At 46.5% G+C, this 21,285-nt stretch overlaps 1 protein-coding gene across 4 annotated transcripts in view; it reads left to right on the plus strand.

Annotated features, from left to right (window-relative positions):
• The window catches only part of PCID2 (PCI domain containing 2), a 339,645-nt gene that overhangs the window by 204,490 nt on the left and 113,870 nt on the right, over window positions 1-21,285 (plus strand). For all 4 annotated transcript variants that reach the window (XM_078657682.1, XM_078657681.1, XM_078657679.1 and 1 more), the window contains one exon: window positions 15,968-16,071. In XM_078657682.1, the coding sequence (XP_078513808.1) occupies window positions 15,968-16,071 (104 nt within the window). The remainder of the gene's footprint in view (window positions 1-15,967; window positions 16,072-21,285) is intronic.

A 21,285-nucleotide genomic window follows, 5' to 3' on the forward strand; every position in this document is an offset into this window, starting at 1 on the left:
CAGGAGCCCATAAATGAGAGACACTGGAAGCACGCATTTGGAGCATCTGACGAAGGCGAAAGCCGAAACTAGTTATGCAAAATCCGAATAAATAAGCCCCTACGAAATCCGCAGTGTCCTTTGCTTTCTTTCACCGTCAAGGAGGAGAAGCTGATTTGCATATTAAACGCTCTGCCTATGGAGCGTACGGAGGACCCTCACAAAAAGTGGACACGGATACATGGGTAATCATTTGAATGTATTCAGGGTACTGGACTAAAGCCGTGACCCGCCTTGAATACTTACCTATTGAGAACTAAAAGGGGATAGGTCCATAAACACGTAGTGGGGGCTAGACCTTATATTTAAATTGCAAAAACACACAGTGCCCACACCACAATTACTCATTCAATATTCAAGAAGGGTAAGAAACCAGTTTATTGTAACCACCCTTAGACAGCATTACTCAGTGTCTATCATTTTATGCTTTTTTTCAAATTTTCAAAAAATCATAACAGAATAACGGACTACGTATTGGAATATTTACAAGACTAAATACACTTTGTACATACATCAAAAAACAAACATTATTTACACACTAAAAAACGTTTCTGCATCAAACATTACAAAAAATTATAATTACATCACAACCAACAAATATTACAATACAAAACATGAAGAAAAATGATTTCCAAGGGGATATAAGCAACTTAATAGCTTGTAAACGCTTAAATACTGGACCAGCCGGTCCTAGTGTCGTGAAGTTGACAATTTATTCCACCCAAGAAAAACTGCCGACGCGTTTCAAGAACCAGGCACAAAGTCACTGGTCTATCATCAGGGCTGTTTATTCTTTGTATCTGAAAAGATGCAAAGACATTGTTTTACTTTAACAGGCAAATTCATAGTGAGTGCCTTTCTCCAATCGTGGGCAAGGAGTGATAATAAAGGATAGCTACATACCAAAATTGTTTTAAAGAGGGGCGTGATGGTTAATCTTCTTGTGGTCCAACTCGCTAGTTATTGTGGTGGCCAAACAGAGATGTCTAAAAAAGATGGAAAATTGGTTTTCAATTTAACCCACTCGGGTCTTTTAATTATCAAGCTCCAGTCAAAGATGTAAAAAAAAAGGGAGAAGCGTAGCTTATTTTTTGTGAACTGCCGTAGCCCGGCGAATTTTGCTTGTACGACGTCACCATCAAGGTGTAATTCTACAACAGTAATGGCAAGGTTTCAATCATGTGGTTTTTTCAAAACATTCTAAGTGAGTGGATATAACTCACAGAAGAATTAGCCTACCTTACTGAAGTATCTTGTTCCTAAAGATTTAAAGGGAGAAACCGCAGTCACCGTCCTGTAATAGAACGAAACGCCGATTTCAAAAAAAGATCTCTCAAAAATATTGAATGAATGCTCAGACCACGATAAGGCGGTGTTTGTAAATACCTGCTCCTCTGCCACAGCACGCCCGCGCTCGAGTCTGCTTTCTTTCAATAAAGACGGCAGCCGCACTTTTCTGTTTGTTTTATACTTCCTGGTGCAAAATTGCATTATGGGACTTGTTTTATACTTCCTGGTGCAAAATTGCATGATGGGACTTGTAGTCGCATTTAATCAAATCGCATATTCTAGGCGCCATAGAGACACATATATACGCGACATTGCCTATCCATTTTATCGTGCTAATGCGATCAAACTAATGAAATTTTTGGTGTATGCGCTGATAAATTATGAAGCGCATTGGTACTGTACCCCATGCTAAAGGTACTTCTCAAGATTTGAAGTATATTGCAGCTTGAGCATCATACGATGTTATTCTCAACACATCTCATGGCCATAGACCACAATTTTTAAAATTATCGAAATAGATCGAAAGGACCACAGGTCAAACCAGGGGTGTCAAACCGATGTAGGTCAGCTCTGGGCTTCTGGGAAATGTAGTTTTTGTTTGAAAAACATTTCTATCATGTCATAATTTACTGCAAAAACAAATATATATGTACAACTTTGTCTCACAATTCGTGATATTGTCCTGCACAAGATAAATTTCAAACTTTTTTAAAATTCATATTCCTGGTCATGCTTTCTGACCTCCTTCAAATTATCATTATGAGATATACCCAAGAGGTACCCAATCTTTCAAACAAAGTTACTACATTCACTCCCTCCAGTGGGCTTTTAACCATATATTTTTAAAAAGTTTGAAATTTATCTTGTGCAGGACAATATCACGAATTGTGAGACAAAGTTGTACATATATATTTGTTTTTGCAGTAAATTATGACATGATAGAAATGTTTTTCAAACAAAAACGACATGTCCCAGAAGCCCTGTGTAGTTAACAGGAAGTGATGTAAGAGTAATGTGGAAGCACTTTATTTAAAACTGTGTAAAAAAATGCTGATTTGGTTTTCCTGTGAGCAAGGTCTCCGTAGAGACCGAAACGCGTAAGGTGTTGCTGGCTTGCTGTCATAAGATGAAATAAACCAAACAAATCTGCAAAAAACGTGTGGTGTAATTTGGGAGCCCCGAGAGTGCATGAAGAATTAACTCCCCGAATCGGAAAAACTGAACTAATTTAAAACGCGGCTGGGTCCCGCCGCGCTTCGCTTGCACCGCCTCAGAGCACCCGGAAGCCTGCAGTTCGGATCAGACGGGAGGTGATATATATATATATATATATATATATATATATATATATATATATATATATATATATATATATATGTATGTGTATGTATATATGTGTGTATGTATAAATATGTGTGTATGTATATATGTGTGTGTATATATGTGTGTATATATGTATATGTATGTATATATGTGTGTGTGTGTGTATATATGTGTGTGTATATATATATATATATATATATTTGTGAGCAGTATCCAAATCTTTAGAGCTGTAGTCTTGGTGAAAGGTCTATACTCCTGCTGTTACTGTATGTTTTGCAGACATGAAAAGATTACCACGGTTTGTACTGGTGTTGGCAGAGTCCTTACGTTGTGTTACTATCATTTCTGTTGCACACCTTTACCGTTTGTATTTTACCCCAGTCTTACAGAAGTCTAGGTGGTGCTCTATAGTGCCATGCACATTCCTGCAGAGCATATTAAAATGGAATTTATTTGCTCCAGATTCAGTTAGTGGTCAAATTCCCAACCACGCCCCAAATTTGAAAGGTTCATTGTTCAGCTGAAAAAGTTTAACCAGGAGTCTTTATTCTTTTGGCTGCTAATGCCAGAGCTCATGTTTATTGTGGCCTGCATCAACCTTTTTATTCTGTTAGATACTAAACTCTAGTAAGACAGTCACCATCCTTGTCACAATACCGCATATATAAAAAATTTTCTCCTGGTGACTACCAATGATCTAAACTAAGAATAATAATTTCACTTCCTCTCTTGAATGCTTGATATGTAGTAGGTTATTCCTTTCTGCTAGCTCAACCGTATGATTGAATCCTGTACCTTCTTGTGCTGCAGTGAGGTGATCCAACACTGGAGACGGTAGTTAGTGTACAGGCACATTACAAGAATAGAGGCAAAAATTGATGCAAGTACCCCTCTGTCAAAATATATTCTATGAAGACACACCCAACTGATGGTGGTGCTTTTCCCGATAATGACAGTAGAAATAAGGTATGCAAGTAATTAAGAAGAAGAATGTGATATTTATGTGCAACTCTAGTATAGTGGATGAGTTAATATCATTGCTGCTGCACTTTAATGTGCACACACACCTAGCATTTGATGTAGCACCTATGATCAGGCTTACCTAGTCTGATGGTCCTGTATGTTGCCGCCATGCGTGACCACAAATACAGATGTCCCATGCATTCCAAAGCTTTAAAGACCATTTTGGAAACTTCTTATGGATTTTGGTGCCGCAGATTATGCCTAATCGCTTCTCTATTCAGTGTGGAATGATGTTACATGCAAAACTAAAGATAATCACTACATATGAGCTGCTGCATTCTGTGTTCTCATCTGGCCCAAGATGAGCATTGCCTACAGGCTATTTCCAAACATGTAAACAAGAAGTTGAGGCCAAATGATTCGAAATACTAGAGTTGATCGCAGTGGGCAAATACACCTGCACATTCTACTACAGAATAACTCTGTCCTAATCAGAAATGTGTTTTAAGAATAGTGGTAAAAAAAATCAAAGCTGTGAATCAATTGCTTTGTTTGGTTGTACATTACTAATAAGTGTGGTTGTACACGACAAATAAGTAGAGCCTTACACTTTTCCCAGCACCATCATCTGTGAAATATTGAAGGGTCTTATGACCGCAAGTGCCATACTGCAAGTGCAAGACTTTAACCCTTTGCGTGCGTCGGATGGCCAGTGGCGTCCGATGTCACAGTGGGAGTGTATTGAGGTTTTACAAAGCACTGTATCTCTCCTTTTGGCAACTTCACTGTGCTTAACACAGCTGGAAACTATATATAAAGGCAATAGGAAGCCCTTGTGTAAACTTTGACATGTGAGAAACCATTTCCGAAATTCTTTCTTTCCAACTTTTGTATTTTGTTGAGATCATTTAAGGCTGGTCTGAAAAGTTGAGGCTTTAGATGCTTCCTGAACCTCTTGTAATTGGTTTCTGTTCCTTTGCTAAGGGCATTTCTGTTTTCAGGTTTATGCACACCCAGTAATCTATTTGTGTTCCATCCTATTAAACTGTGTTTGTTTATCTGGCAGGCAAACATTGGTCATGAGGTCTTGGGGCATAGTTGTTAAATCTAAGGTCAAGGGACAATCGATATTTGCCCGGCGGTATCGCCTCTTTAACCCACGAATTATTATCAATGAAGAGGCAGGCGCTGGAGACGGGAAGGCAGGAAACAAGGTTTATTCTCTCCGGAGGAGAACACATCAGTTCAGACAGCAGGTATCGTCATGAGGTGCTCTAACTGCATCTCTGAGGCCTGGCCTCTTATACACAGGTTTATTGCTTTATTACATACAACATATTCTTGGCAATGCTTTGATGTCCGGAAGAATATCCTCCGAATCTCCCCTTCAGGCCCGTTCCCACACACATTTACAGTTGAAGTCCCCACCCCGGTCACAACAGGTGATGATTACCGCGCAGCTGGACATTCTGCCGATTCATGGAATGTGGGGGTTTGATCGGATCTCATAGGGTGGGGGCTTTGATCAACTCGGGGGTCCTTTGATGAGGGAAGCTTTCTACTGTACGGGGAGGGGCAATAAACAGTATCGGCAGAGCTAGGTGTCGGCCTGGGAACGAGGAAGACAAACGGGCACACAGGAAAAGGGGATTTGTATCAAAGAGGGCCTGGGACCATGAAAGGAAGGAAGGGAGGTGTCGCGCTGGGGACAGGATGGGGTTCTGAGGCAGAGCTGCGCTGAAGAGGGGTTTATGACCCAACGCATGTGCGAGCGGGGGTTGTCAGAGTGCGGGCTTTGTGAGGGAGGAGGGCTATGCTGGGGGCCAGTGGCATGCAAAAGGGTTGTTCTGATCGAGGCACCTAAAATGGCGGGTGCGCACGACAAAAAGTGTGGCATCAGGGGAAAAAGCAAGATGGCGCAGATAATGTTTACCAAACCGTACTAATTTTCCACAGTCCTCCCTTTAACATGTTCAAGACATCTTGCTGGCCTATTTCCTATTCATGTCTACTGGGGCGGTCATAAGAAAAGAAGTAGGTACCCAGGTGAAGGAGTTATAAACATTACATTTTAAAATCTTTCATCTTAGGAGGCGGGTCTATCGATAAAAAAACTCGTTTGCAGGAAAGCCATAGTAATGCAATAACAGACAAAGATGATTCTGTAGTGAGAGCATTGGGTACATTTCATAGCTACTTATAGTCGTTCGGAATGTAAATTGATAGGTCATTACATTTGTGAGTTCTGTTCATGTTTGGTTGGACCATAATTAATACAATGGTGGCTGGGGGAGAAATGAGACGTAGTAGAAACGATAATTGAGGGTGTCAATGTTCGAAGTTAATGAGTTCTCAGCATTCTTTGTCGTCTTTTGTTGGCGCTGTGGAGCACCGGCGGTGGAGCTACGGGTCCAGCTCTATTCTAGGTCCCGCGTTGCAAGGCACGACCTTTTCCTCGCGTTTCTGGTCAAAAAGGCCCTTTTCGCCGTGTGTCCTTCGAGTTGATTGTCAAAAAGGTTCAGATGGAAGAAGAGTGTGTAGTCCATAGGGTAGGTCGGAGAAAAAGGGGGGATGGAGCTGGGCCAAATCGGGAACAGATCAGGGGGGCGGAAATTTCAGGTAGGCGGGCTCATGACCGAATTCAGAGAGCGGGGACTTTTCGGCACACGTTGTACATTGAGCAGGGGCATCAGGTCAGCCCTTTCCTCTCACTTTGACGGAAACAGTGCCTCGTCCTGCAACTCCTTTCTGTCGCGGTCTCGCCTTGGCCAATGTCGCAGATGTTCCACGATCTGTAGTCAGGCCACGTGCTCCCACATCCGGTCCTTCTTTCCTCCGACAGTCGTACCCTTAAATGAGTTTGAAAAGACAGTCTTTAGAGAATTGGCAGAGGAAGGTAATCACATAAGTCTATTTCTCTCCCAGCTCCAGGCAAAAAATGGAAACGTCCGTTATATTAGGGTTCGCAATTAACATATAAATGAGTGATGATGGGCCTGCTGGATTTACTATAACTTTCCTTCACAGCTATTTCTTTGGTGTTTGTTGGTCGTGGGACGAGATCTGGCACCTTTTATTGCACTACAGTTACGTCAGTTCTTCTGACGGAGACCCACCTTCTTAATACGAGCCTTACGAAGCTATACCGTTCTCCAGGGCTCTATATTTAAAAAGGGTGCTGTGTGCTATCACCATGGTCTGACAGGTATCTTGCTGAGGGACGAACATAGGCTAAACATTTTTCATTCTATCAATGCATCCTGCCTTTCAACTAAACATTTTCGCTTTCAACAGGGTTCATTGCAATGATTTCTTCGCTTCGGTCTAATCTTTAACTTTGTAAAACATCATTCTGGTTCCTACGTAGCCTCTTACGGCCTGACTACTTAATTAGAAAAGACAGGGGTCTTATGGGAAACAACTAGGGACATAGAAAACTGTGGTAAGGGCGTAAATCGACCCATCTCTTACCACCGGGGGTGAGGGACAGTTTTATAACTCTCGTCTGGGGCAGCTGATACGAAACAGGGGGCGTTCCGGGAACATGAGGATGTTTCGATCACCTTTACTGTTTGGGTATTGCGACAATTCGGGACGGGGAAGGTCGCGTTATCTGAGGCATCTTTTTATAACACAGGAGCCGCTGACATGTAGTTCCCTTATTTCGGGTCAGATTAGGGAACCTCAGTCGTCTTACCTGTCCTTTCCCTAATGGCCAAATCTCGGTTTCATCAATTTTAGCAGAAAGGAGAGGTAGTGACACGGCGTCAGGGTGATTTTTATTTAGGATAAATTTTGAGCAAATACTTGTAGTATTTGGAGCCAATTGGGTGGTGCACTAGGGGTGGCGGTTTTGCCAATTTAGGTGCTGGTCGTTCGGAAGAGCGAGAGAGAGAGAGAGAGAGAGAGAGAGAGAGAGAGAGAGAGAGATGTGCAACAACAGGCTAAATAGTACACGTGCGACATGGGGAGTGGCCGTGCATTAAGATAGGCTATTCAGCGCATTATACAACATAAGACATTACGGTCTGTGTTAGAATGTTGAAAGCATGCAGTTTGGGATGGACGAGCATTAGGCCGGGTACAGGGGACATGCATCGAGTAAAAAAGGCACCATTGTGTCGCATTTCTTGCATTCTCGGTCCTTTAACCAGTTAAGTCAAAGCGTCAGTCATACACAAACATCATCTCATAGTTTCAGACATACGTGACAGGTGTCCATTCACGCAACACGGATTAAGGGTGATCGCTTTCATCATGTCATACAATTTATTGGCTCTTTTGGTACAAGAGCAGTTTGTGGGTGTGTTTAGGTGCCACCAGGCAGTGTTAGTCCGCTTCATGTATCAGACATGGCGAGGCTTCAGATCTTCACCATACCTTGGTCGTGATTCCGAGGTGGCCTCCGGGGGGGGGAAAAAGAGGGGAGGGGAGGGGGACAACATTCGAGCATATCAAAAGCACGGGTACGAAGGTCTTTTACTTACCTCATACTCGTCTTATCTCCTCGGGATAGAACCTCTGGGGTTGTGGTTTCTGGAGCCAAGGGGGGGGGGGGCAGTGTGTCCTTATAGGCTGTGAGTAGGAAAACGTTAGAGAATCAGAAGCACTTAGCGCGAGGTTTCTAGTTGGTAGGTGTATTTAGCTATCGGGGTCCTTAAATCTCTTCCAACGCTGTGATGTTCTAGGGTTTATCAGCTCTTCGGTCAACTCTGTTCCCTAGTACCTTTGAGTGTCGTATCTTTATAATATTCTATCATTTACATCGTTTCACTTTACCCACCCTTTATATTCCATCTTTTACACCGTTTCGCCTTACCCAACCCCAGAAATCGAGGTCTTTCTCCATGCGCGAGTCCCTGAGTCAGTCGCATATTTGACGGCAGAGTGTCGTGTCTTAGATTCGATCCTCCATCCGGGGCTGGGCAACCACTTCTATTAACCTTAAAGAGAGAGCAGAGTAGGGTGCACAGAAAAAAACTCTCCCGCCGATCCCACATTTTAAATAAAGCATGCAATACCCGTTCATAGTTTCGAAAACCTTTATTTTCACAATTGTTCAGCATGTTGATAGGACAGTATGATCGGGGTTGGCCGGATACGGTAATGGCTAAAGTGCGTACAGTAGAGGGGGGGGCTATTTTGTAGGATTAAAAACATGTTAAAAAGGTTCATTCATTCATTTGCAGGGAACTAAAAACGTCTATCGAATAGTTGAGGGACCAAGGGGCATTCATTTCATATTTGGAAACACAGTTGGACTAGTTGTAATCAAATTCCTATAGGTATACCATGGGTGTGTGTTATAAGCGAGGTTACATGATAATATCATAATGAATCGTACATTGAAAAACATTTTTCACGGGGTCCTTTTACATGTTCGTCGAGTGAATCCTCCCTCTTTTCCGTCAAGTGTACAAAGGATCATAACATATCTCGGAACATCGAGTCTTTTTAGCAAAAGAAAACACCACGAGGCGTTCGTAAGTTCCTATTGTTACCGGCGCCATTCTGGGCGGGGCCGGGTTAGTCCGGAAGTAGTATCAAGGAAAAAATGTTTCATACAACCGGCGGTTGGACCAGAGTCCTTTTCGGCAGTTCGAGAATTCATGCTAACAGAAGGAGTGGCTATGTCATGCTTATTTCGTTAGTGATCAAGGCAGTTGTCCCTCACCGGAAACCTGCAGGGGCCGAGGGCTCCGGGGACTTTTGTAGAATCTTCAAGGCTGCGGGGGTGCTGTCGGAGGTGGGGGCTCGTGCCCCGGTGGGCAAGCGCCCGAGTTACATTGCTGTTCAAAGTTACTCTAGCGGCCGAGACCCGCCTTCCAGCGGACCCAGACGCCATTTTGAGGCCCTGCAGCAGCCCCCCTCGTCGAGTCTGCTAGAGTGGAAGAGACCTTTCTGGGGACAAATAGGGAATGGAACTCCGTGTTGTGTAAGCAGGACGTTCGGCTAGGGTGCAGCTGTGGTGCCCCCACCTGGGGGGCGAGGGAGACTCGTTTGCGCCGTCTCCTTCTCCCGGTGCACTCCATGCCGCTCTCTTTCATGGGCATGCACGATGGCCTCTCCACACCATATCCTATGGGCTTCCCCACTATTAGTTAGAAAGGGGGCAAGCTAGGCGCCCAGGGTCTCCAGCAACTTCTCACAGCGGGGCCAAGACAAGTAACCAACAGGGGAATAGTGGGTTAAACCAGTAAGGCAGCTTCCCAGTTCAGGAGGTCCACCCCAAGTCTAACCTCTTCCCACCCTCAGCTACCACCTGTCCTCCAGCTGACTTCCACAGGTAGACAAAATGGCTGCCCCGCATTCCGCCTTTTATAGGCTGCCCTTCAATGGTCCAGCATGGACCAGAAGGTTCTGGAATGCCCTATGTTAAGCTATGGCCAAGTTCTAGGTGCGACAGTTGGGGCAGTTGGTGGCCACCATTTTAGGTGGTGCCAACTTTCCTGTCAGAACAGGCCTCTGGGCCTGAGGTAAAAGATTATGGGGGGAAAAAGAACACCTATCCCCTTGACCAACACCTAAAAAAGTAGTAGACACAAAAAATAGTAAGGGTATGAGGGGCAAAAAGGGGACAAAATAAATAATAATGAGGAGGGACAGCGCAAAAAAATCCAGACAGGTCTAACACCTCTCCACACCCCGTGCTCCACAAGTCCCATGCCCAGTGCTGCGGAAGTATGGCTACCTGCGGCGCATGTTCGGTACTGCGCAAGTACTGGGGCGCCACCATGGTATGTTCGGTGCTACGCAGGTATTGGCACCACCGCCTGGCTGGAGGAGTTCGGCGCTGGGCCGGGGGCTGGGAAACCTCCTATCCGCGGAGGTGGGAGAGGCTCGTCCGCGTCGCCTCTCCCTCCCAGCCCGACCTGGACTAATTTTCGCGGAGGTATGTACAAGACATTCCTACCCCCCAGAGTTGTCGCAGCCATTATTCAAGTGGCGCCTGGCGTGCTGCTGCGGCCATTACGGAGGGGAAAAGGAAGAAGTGTCCCGTCCTTCTCTGGGCCGGGCTTCCGGTGGATGTCGGCCGGACGCCCCTTGCTCTGGCCCCATGAACGGGTTCCTTGGCTCATCGGCTGCAGCCGGATCCAGTTGGCCCCAGTCCCTGGCCATTGGTGGCCGGACCGGGAAGACATGTGGCGGGACTATCTGCAACTCCCACACGCCACCGTGGCCGGACTGGGGGAGAGAGAGAGAGAGGGGGGGGTCGAGGACATAGACATTCCTCCCCCCTACAACTCTCCGGTGTGGTCAAGGTGATCCCCTGGCTGGGTCCCGCTGGCCCTTGTCTCTCCTCCGGCTCCACCCTATGTTACGATTTCCTGGCCGACTGTTGGCAGCAGGACCCGACTTATATGGGTTGCTGCCGGTTGGGCGTAGCCGTAACCCTGCCCTACCTTGGAAGGTTCCAGAATGGGGGGCGAATGTTCTGCTGACTTTCGTTTTCTAGTTTACCATTCTTGTTTCAAACGTTTTCTGTTGTTGGGGCATTAATAGGTGTTATTATTACGTACTGTTATTTGTTTCTTGTTCGTTATGTTAAATAAAAGTTCACGTTCATCAGTGGCCTACGGATTTCGTTTTCCCATTCCTTTCTTTCCAGGTTGTTCCATGCTAAAGCTTCTGTTAACAGAAGTTTAAGTACCACGGTAACACAGGCAGAGAGATGACGCAGATTCATGCATCACGTACACACAAACTCAGACGGGGAGACAGTACAAATATTATATAAAAAGACCCAAGACAAACATAAAACAGTTATTGGCCATAATTATCTTATTTCTATATGCTGCGCATACTTTTTGTTAGAGCAATGGGGCAGGCTTTAGTTATATGCCTATAAGGATGCGTTCGGAAGGAGGTAGTAGGTTTTCAGACATTGGCAATATCCCTAGTCCTCTCGGCGAAGGATACTTGTGTAACCCTTACCTCGAAATACCCTAAACTTTTCCCTACTTGGCTAAACGTAAGGATGCTTGATCATGTGTGTACATTATTCTTTCTGGTTTCTTCGGGGTTTGTCGTCTGTCAATTTAGAGCTACACTGGGTTTTCCCGTCTTATCGTTGTTTGATCTATGAGGACTCGAACATGTCGCTGAAATCGGCTTGGCGAAATCTGTGCCATCGGGCATAATCGAACGTGGTGGTTCTATCTGGCCTGTCCAAGTCAGTCTGATTCATCTTTGTCTCGCGCCTTTTCCCTTTCTGTCGGCCTGTTATTCCTGTCGGTCCTCTGCTCCTACTCACGTTCAGTAGAGTCGGGCATTGGGCTTTCCAGTGCCCGGCATATCTACAAAAAGCACATTGGTTTTGCCCTAAGTCTGGCCGTCCTGTGCGTAGTGTCGGGGGATTACTTTCGGGACGTTGTGTCCTGGGGTCGTCCTGTCGATATGTTCCTTTACCTGCTCTGTCCTCGTCTCTATTCTTTTGTGGTATTGCTTCTTTGCGCCACATACCGAGACAGTCGAGCATAATCGGCGTTGTCTTATTATCACGAAGGGCTATTTCTAACGTTTCTATTTTATCAAGATCGAAGGATCCTATCAGTGGCCACTGTTTCTCTTGACTTTCTTTGGTATACCTGTGCCACAGTTTACTATAGGCTATGGTAACTAATCCATAATTTATGAACAAGTCTTTATTAGGGGTGCCTTCCAGCGGAGCTAGATGATCCACCTCTAATAAACGGTCCGGGCTGAACCAGCTATCGACCAGTGGGGAGAAGACAGACATGACAGCTCACAACGAGGGACAAAAAGTCAGCACTGCCTATCTTATCACTGTGTGCAAAGACTAGACAGAATATTTCTATTCTACGTTGTTTGCACGCAGTGAATACCTCATGAACCAATAACAAAACAATAAATAACGACCAGTGGGGAAAATAAGTAGATCCGCAAAGGTCTGCGTCCTCTACCCTTTCACTATCTACAAAGGGGAACCTGTTCTTTCCTGTTTGTAGACAGAGAATCTCCAGAAAACAATCCGCGAACAGTAGTTCGGGGTGAAAAAAAACGTTAATCAGTGTGGGAGAGGGAAATCTCCCGAAAACAATTCGTGAACAAATGAACAATTCAGTGGGGGAGAAAGATAGGCACGCTGGCCGCTTTACCTATCCTTCACTGTTTGCAAGGAGAAAGAGCCTACTGTTTCTCCGTTTGCAGACAGTGAATCTCCAAATAGGTCAACAAAGAGTAATACTAGTATTTTCTGAACAATTAAACAATTATTTCGCAGTTCGTCGTGTTTACACGACCTTACCCGGACCGTGTGGACAGTTTCTTGTCTTCCGAATCCAGCGCCCGATCGTCCTCTTTTCTTTGTATTCCTCGCAGCACTCCTGATGGTTCCCAGTCAGGACCGTAGATCACTCGGGAGAGGTCTGTTCGGAACCAGTGAAGTTCGGATGATCGGCTGCCAGACGAGGGTCTATTGGGCAAGAGCTCTCCCGATCGTTGCAGTCGTTCACTCTGTCGTCAGGACCTCTCCCACTGGATCCACGAGTCGCTGATGGGCCCCACGCTTGGGACGCCAATTGTTAAATCTAAGGTCAAGGGACAATCGATATTTGCCCGGCGGTATCGCCTCTTTAACCCACGAATTATTATCAATGAAGAGGCAGGCGCTGGAGACGGGAAGGCAGGAAACAAGGTTTATTCTCTCCGGAGGAGAACACATCAGTTCAGACAGCAGGTATCGTCATGAGGTGCTCTAACTGCATCTCTGAGGCCTGGCCTCTTATACACAGGTTTATTGCTTTATTACATACAACATATTCTTGGCAATGCTTTGATGTCCGGAAGGATATCCTCCGAATCTCCCCTTCAGGCCCGTTCCCACACACATTTACAGTTGAAGTCCCCACCCCGGTCACAACAGGTGATGATTACCGCGCAGCTGGACATTCTGCCGATTCATGGAATGTGGGGGTTTGATCGGATCTCATAGGGTGGGGGCTTTGATCAACTCGGGGGTCCTTTGATGAGGGAAGCTTTCTACTGTACGGGGAGGGGCAATAAACAGTATCGGCAGAGCTAGGTGTCGGCCTGGGAACGAGGAAGACAAACGGGCACACAGGAAAAGGGGATTTGTATCAAAGAGGGCCTGGGACCATGAAAGGAAGGAAGGAAGGGAGGTGTCGCGCTGGGGACAGGATGGGGTTCTGAGGCATAGCTGCGCTGAAGAGGGGTTTATGACCCAAGGCATGTGCGAGCGGGGGTTGTCAGAGTGCGGACTTTGTGAGGGAGGAGGGCTATGCTGCGGGCCAGTGGCATGCAAAAGGGTTGTTCTGATCGAGGCACCTAAAATGGCGGGTGCGCACGACAAAAAGTGTGGCATCAGGGGAAAAAGCAAGATGGCGCAGATAATGTTTACCAAACCGTACTAATTTTCCACATAGTGAGGAACCAGTTACTGAAAGTACACAGAGCACTGCACAGAACCTCACATTTTATCTTGGCATTGACTAGGATTCAGCAGAGTACTTTAAGGTCGGGTTAATTTGATCTTGCTTTCACAGAATGAGGCACTGTCTGGCAGCCTCGTTCTGAATTCTTTGGAGCTTGACAATGAGTTGTTTTTGAAATACTAGAACACATAATATTGCAATAGATATGGTGTGCTAGTAGGAGGGCTTTAGTCAGCTCAACTCTGTGGTTGATATGAGGAAGTGGGAGGGATTTTTAACAAAAGTGAGAACTGCATATTACAATCATTAGAAATAGGGTTGATTTAGGCAGCAAAAGCATTGTTGGCATCAAAATAATCTCTAACTTCTTACTTTAGGAGAGTTGGCAGGTGGAATCTTAAAACGTGATCACCAGCTAAACAGTAGTTAGTTGGACTTAGTGTCATATGACTGATTTCAGTCATAGCACCGTTCATGCACAGGAAGCTTTCCTTCATACTGTGGAAAACGACAAAAAAATGTTTATGATTCTCTAGGCCATTTTTCAAGAGAAAGTGGATGTATGTGTTGTCAGCACACATGTGGAAGTTCACCCGGTATAGTAGAAAGAGCTGAACAAAGATATGTACATAAATATTGAAAGGAAGGCATGAAAGGGATGATCCTGGATGACGTGCTCCAGAGTCCTTGCAGAACTTGTACATTATTGAAAGTAGAGAAGACTCCTTATCAGTCCAAGCAAGGATGGAGTGCAGGTGAAAAGTCAGGGAGAAGGAATGTAGGAGAAAATGATCAGGTTTAACCTGCGGGAATGAGGAAAATCCTGAGAGTAGTCTTTTGATTTGTATTGCTGAATTGAGAATGCTAGCTGTAAAGTAGGTTTTATGTGGTTAGGAATATGCAGCAATTAGTTACAATTTGAAGTGATTATGCACTAGCTCACTTAAACTTCCACCAGTTCACGATTAGCGTGTGTTTCCATACAGTGAGAAGAACAGGCTGGTGAGACACTGAATTGCACTTAAAATATTTTGTTGGAAGATAAGAAATTTAGACACCAGTGTAAAAAATGCAATGCTTGTTCAAACTTTCTTTAGGTAGTCTTTAGCTGCTGTATGCTGATCAGCCTGAGCTTTCGGCTGTTTTTGTGTGGCACTGTTTCTGAAAATTTAGCACACGTTTGAATGTTGTTTTGTCTCATAAGGGCTTGAATTAGTTGGAAGTGGGTAATACATTAAAAGTTGTTCCGAACAGGGCTCCTCCAACTATGAGTTGCCTGGTGCCCTGTGGAATGCCTTGAGATTGCATTAGGATATCAATAACCATGTCCAAACTGATGGTTCCTTCATAAAGAAGATTGTTTTCCATTTCCTGGCTCTACTGTTACCGGTATATGGCAACATAATGCATTCATTAATTTCCAGCAGAGTTCACTTTGATCAGGTGTTTTTAGGTGTGGTGTTGGCCAAAACCATTAGATTCTAATAAAGTTTTATGTATATGATATACTAACAGAGTTTCATTCAGCCCACTTCATCCATTGGTATGCTACTATGTCATTCACACACATTCCAGCTTACAGCAGTGGCAGACTTTTGGCTAACTTCACTCTTCTTCACAAAAAGCAAATTTCTACACAAAATAATTCTCTTAAGTGAAAGGCAATGAAATCGTAGCGTGGGCTTTGAGACCAACAAAATATTTTTGCCCCCGGCAGCATCCCCAACAGTAAAGGTTTAAAACTATGACAAAACAAAACCAGCATTGACAAAGCCAAAAGACTGGTGCCCAATGCCAGACCTCTTGACTTTACCAATGCTTCTTTCAAGATGTGGTGTGCACTTCCTAGAATATTACAGTCAGTTGTGCTGGAATGTATATAATCAGGACTTCATAATTGGTTGTCTAGTCTAAATGCTGTCTTAATTTCTCACTAGGCTGATCAGCAGTTAGTAAAGAAAGGAAAAGGAAAACTTGGGGATATGTTGGAAAAGGCAGCGGAACTCCTAATGAGTTGCTTCAGAGTCTGTGCCAGTGACACGTGAGTAATTTCTGGTTTTTCCTGTATTTTATTGTTTGCACAACCACAGTTTCTTTATAATCATTGTGAGACTCTTTTTATGCGTAAACCCGTACACTTCCTTCTATACATTAGAACTAAAACTGATACTGTGCCTGTCTGAGAAATAAACATTATTTAAAAATGTTCACATATTCAAAAAGGTGCAACTGCAAAATGTATAAAATGTTCATGGAATTGATCCCATTGCAAGTTTGCCGATAATCCATTTCGGCACAGTCTTGTTCTGGTAAAATAACTAAATATGTAATAAAAGCAGGATACTAGGGCAAGTAGAAATAAACATTTAGTAGAAACTCAGATAATATGAATAGTTTAAAAATAAGAAAATGTGTTGAAGTGCGAGTTCAACAGGAAATAGATGTACTAGAGATCACATAGTCTTCTGTGCTTTGCAAGGCATTCCTAAAAAAAAGGAAAACAGGAGACAGAAAAGCTCTTTGTAAAACGATAACAATAATGGATGTTTATGAATCTATTATCAAATGTAAAGTACCAAGGAGCAAACCCAGGGTCCGCCCCAAAATTAAATTACTTACAAAGATGATACCTAGAAAGCTGAAGATTTTTAAAATTAAATATTTATTTCTGTAGTAGGGGATCTGTGTGTAGTCATAATCTAGTGAATAGTCCCGCCCATGTGCGTGGACCCCGGCAATCAAAAATAATCTCTTAAGTTGTCAAAAAATTGCAGAACGGCAAAGATACTTAAGAGAGAATTTAAAGACAAATAATGCAGCCTATATCCACAGGCTACACTGTCCAGTACTTCAACTAGAAATTCCACCAAAAAACACACAAATAGCACAGCCTGCCCAGTTTCTTCCATAGAGAAACTTGCCTCTACCAGTAAAAGCTTATGGAATGATAGAGAGGAAGGCATGGACAGACAAGCCCCATAGGCTGCCATTATGTGGCTTAAATAGGATACTGTGCCTTTAAGAGAACATTCCAGAACTTCTCCCAGTATCCCAGAATGCACAGCAGGTACCTCTTACTTTCAGTTCTTTTTTCCGGCTCCTGCTAACAGGACCCTGGTGCATTGAGCTCTCCCTTTTTCAATGATTTATTGGATTTTTGTGCACTTCTTTGCTTTAAAGTGCTTTCAGTTTGTGTACTTGGTGTTTCCCTTCACTCCTGTGTATTCGTTCAGGCTTTTTAGGGCTCTAAAATGCCTGCTCTCTTCATGTGGAAGGAAGAAGGCCAAGACTGATCCACACGACGTCTGCATACTCTGTCTCCCTGCAGCACATGTCCCTGAAGAATGTGACATCTGTCAGACCTTTTCATCGAGGACCCTGAGGGACCGGCTGAAGATTAGGCTTCAAGGCCTGGAGGAGAGACGGCTGCAGGCTGCAGGTGGGTCTGGGCAGGCTGGAAACTGCCTCTGCTGAGGCCTCTGGGGGGGCTCCCCAGAGGCAGGAAGCCCAGCAAACGGTCCCGGTCTCCGTCGACATCGATTGCATCGACGACGTTGAGAGGGATGACGACGGTGTGTTCCCCATCTTCCCGGGGCTCCGGGTTGAGACAGCGTGGAAGTTCGACGTCGAAAGGCTGGGGTAGGCCTCCGTCGATATCACCGTCGACGGCGTCTTCGTCGTCGACGTCAGCGTCGAGTCATCGACGTTGAAGAAGGACCGACCGGCACTGGCGCTCGCCGTCGAAGTCCGCGAGAAAACGGTCGGCGCAGAGGAGAAGTCGGCGCTCGTCGTCGAGGACTGACCGTTCGTCGTCGCGGTGGCGACGTTCGGCGTCGAGGAAGAAGCACTCAACGTCGAGGAGGCGGCGTGCGTCGCGGGGTCGACGTTCGACGCCGGAAAAGCGACGCTCGACGTCGAGAAGCAAGAGATCGGCGTCTCTGAGACTTTCCACCTCTCCTAAACGGCGCAGAAGGAGTTCTGGTGCCAGAAGTCACGCTGGGTCTGGTGAAAGACGCCGGAGGCGCGGCGCTTACATACTGGAGGGGCTGGTTCGCAGTCACCTCCCCCCGAAGAAGTCACCGGGCTCGGTGTACTCGGTGGTTTATACACCACCTCGAGCTAAGTCGCCTCCGCCTCTACCTAAGGAGGATCCTCCCATCAATCCTCCGCTACCACCACTTCCTCCCGCGGGGGCAGCCACCGCCACCGGTCCCGCCTCATGTGCCCGCTCCTCGGTCGGAGATACCTCCTGTACTTCCGCCGAGGTCGGTGTCACTGCCTCTGCTCCCTACACCGCCTAAGGGGACCCCAAAACCTTAAACCCCAGGATAGGCCACGGAAGACTCCTCCACGGAAACCTGCGGAGCGTCCACGTACTGGGAGATCGCGATCACGTTCCAGGAGGAGGGGACGATCGCGCAACAGGTCGTCCACACGGTCGAGACGGCGCCACAGGAGGCACAGGTCTCGTTCCCAGACTAGGTCTTCAGGGACCAGGGACTATTCTCCGACTTTGTCGGAGTCACCGGAAACAAGGGTTTCACCGGTTGATGATCTGGTGTCTTTCCAGGATGTCCTTTTACGAGGCGCAGCAAAATTGGGCCTCTAGTTGACGGTGCCCACGCCCAAGACATCGGTGATCTTCGAGACGTTGCACCAGAAACATCTATCTCGGCCATTACTACCACTGGTACCGGGCCTGGAAGATCTGGCCATGGACCTTTTTCTCACCCAGGCGGTGACTAAGGCGGCCCCCTCGAGACTGCAGAAAAAATACCTGGCTCCCAACTCTGATCCGGCTTTTCTATGGGTGGAACCCCCTCCAGACTCTGTGATTGTGACGGCAGCTCGTAAACTGCATGCCACCACTCCTTCATCCACAGTTCCACCAGATAAGGAGTCTAGGTGGCTGGATTCGTCTGGGAGACAGGTTTGTGGGACGTCGGCGACTTCCATGAAGGCTGCAAGTGCCACAGCCTTGTTGGGACGGTATGACTGAGCACTCTGGGAATCCCTCCAGCAGTTGTGGAACATTTGCCGCGTGATAAGGTTGAAGATTTCCAAGGGGTGTTGAATGAGGGGATGTTGGTGGCGAATCAGGTCATCAGTGCCGCAGCCGACTCTTCCCTGCTGGCGGTGCATGGTTTCTGCCATTCGATTAACCAGCGAAGACACGCCTGGCTCCGCCTCACGTCGCTAAAACCTGACGCACAACAAAGGGTTGCCAATCTACCATTCTCTGGCGAAACCCTATTTGGAAAACAAGCGGATGATGAAATGGCCCGCATGAAGGCGGAGGCCGAAACGCTCATGGCTGTGGGTTTGGAAAAACCCAAGGATAACAAGAAGTCGTACCGCCCGTTCCAGAGACGGTTCGGTGGACAGGGCAGAGGGCGTGGCCAGTCTTCAGGACAGCAGCAGCAGCAACAAAAGCAGCAGTTCCGAAGACCGTTCCAGAAGCGCCAGAAAGGCAGAGGCGGCCACCAGTCGGCAACAGCGACTAAAGGCCCGGCCGGGTTTAGGCCCTGAGCGCTTACTTCCCCTACATCCGTTACCCACTCCGGTGGGGGGAAGCGTTCAATTTTTTCTGGCAGAGTGGAGAAAAATTACTCAAGACAAGTGGGTGCTGAATATTGTTTGCAATGGATACAGTCTTCGGTTCACCAGCCCGCCTCCATCAATCTCTCCGGTCAGCTCGCAGTTTCAGCTGCGCGAGCTCCAGGCGGAGGCCGATATACTGTTAAGGAAAAGGGCGATAGAAGACGTACCTCTGTCTCAAAGAGGAAGAGGTCTGTACTCCCGGTTCTTCCTGGTTCGCAAAAAGGACAAGAACGAGTTCTGGCCCATTCTGGATTCGCGGCAAGCAAACAAGTGGATTCGCAGAGAAAAGTTTTCCATGCTGTCCTTGCATCAGATTTATCCTAAGCTGCAACGGGGAGACTGGCTGTGTGCCATAGACCTACAGGATACATACTTCCATGTGCCCATTGCACACAAACACAGGAAGTTCCTGCGATTCCAAGTCGGCGCCAATCATTATCAATACACAGTACTGCGATTCGGACTGAAGTCTGCGCCGAGAACCTTCTCGAATTGCATGGCGGTGGTAGCAGCACACCTGAGGAAGAACAAGGTGTTCGTCTACCCACACCTGGACGATTGGTTGATCAAGGCCTCCTCCTTCTCGGAAGCGCAAGCACACTTCCAGAAGACGTGCGTTCTCTTGAACAAGCTGGGGTTGCACATCAACATGTCCAAGTCTGTCCCGACTCCGGTCCAGTGCATACAGTACTTGGGAGCCTCCATCAATACGCTGTCAGCAAGCGTGTCTCCTTCGGAGGAGCGACGATCATCACTCCTTCGGAAGGCTCAGGCTCTTATGACCACTCCATCTACAACAGTGAGGACGGTGCCTTCTCTACTGGTATCGATGGCCTCTTGTATCTTCCTGACCCCACACGCACGGCTGCACATGAGACCGTTGCAAGAGTGCTTGGAGGACCAGTGGGATCAGAGGAAAGGATCGTGGGACGACAGGATACGACTGTCTCTGCATGCTCTTCAGTCCCTGAAGTGGTGGTGTTCAGCGGAGAATCTCCTGAAAGGGGTTCCCTTCCACAAGGACATATCGTGACGGATGCATCTCTCCACGGCTGGGGGGCGCACTCCGGAGACTTACAGATTCAAGGGACGTGGTCTCAGACGGAGTCCACATATCACATCAATTTCCTGGAACTCAGAGCTGTTCACTTGGCGCTGAAGGCTTTTCTTCCGTCCTTCCAGACCAACTCTCTGCTTGTGCAAATGGACAATACGACCACGATGTATTACCTCAACAAGCAGGGGGGCTCGAGATCGCGCACCCTGTCACAGGAGGCGCAGACGATCTGGCACTGCCTTCTGGCCAGAGGATTGACGATAACGGCCACCCATCTACCGGGTGTGCAGAATGTTCAGGCAGACGCACTGAGCAGACTGATTCAGGAAAACCACGAATGGGTCATAAACGACGAAGTACTAGGAGAAGTCTTCGCAAGGTGGGGGACTCCAGACGTAGATCTGTTCGCCACCGCCGAAAACAGCAAATGCCGAGACTTCGCCTCCAGGTATTACCAGCAGGGGATGCTGGGGAATGCGCTATGGATCAACTGGTCGAACAGCTTTCTGTACGCTTTTCCACCTATTCCCCTGATTCCGACGGTGCTCATCATTGTCCCGGTCCCGGGTTCGGATGATCCTGATTGCCCCGGAATGG

This window comes from Lissotriton helveticus, chromosome 8, assembly GCF_964261635.1.
Source record: "Lissotriton helveticus chromosome 8, aLisHel1.1, whole genome shotgun sequence".
Lineage (NCBI taxonomy): Eukaryota > Metazoa > Chordata > Amphibia > Caudata > Salamandridae > Lissotriton > Lissotriton helveticus.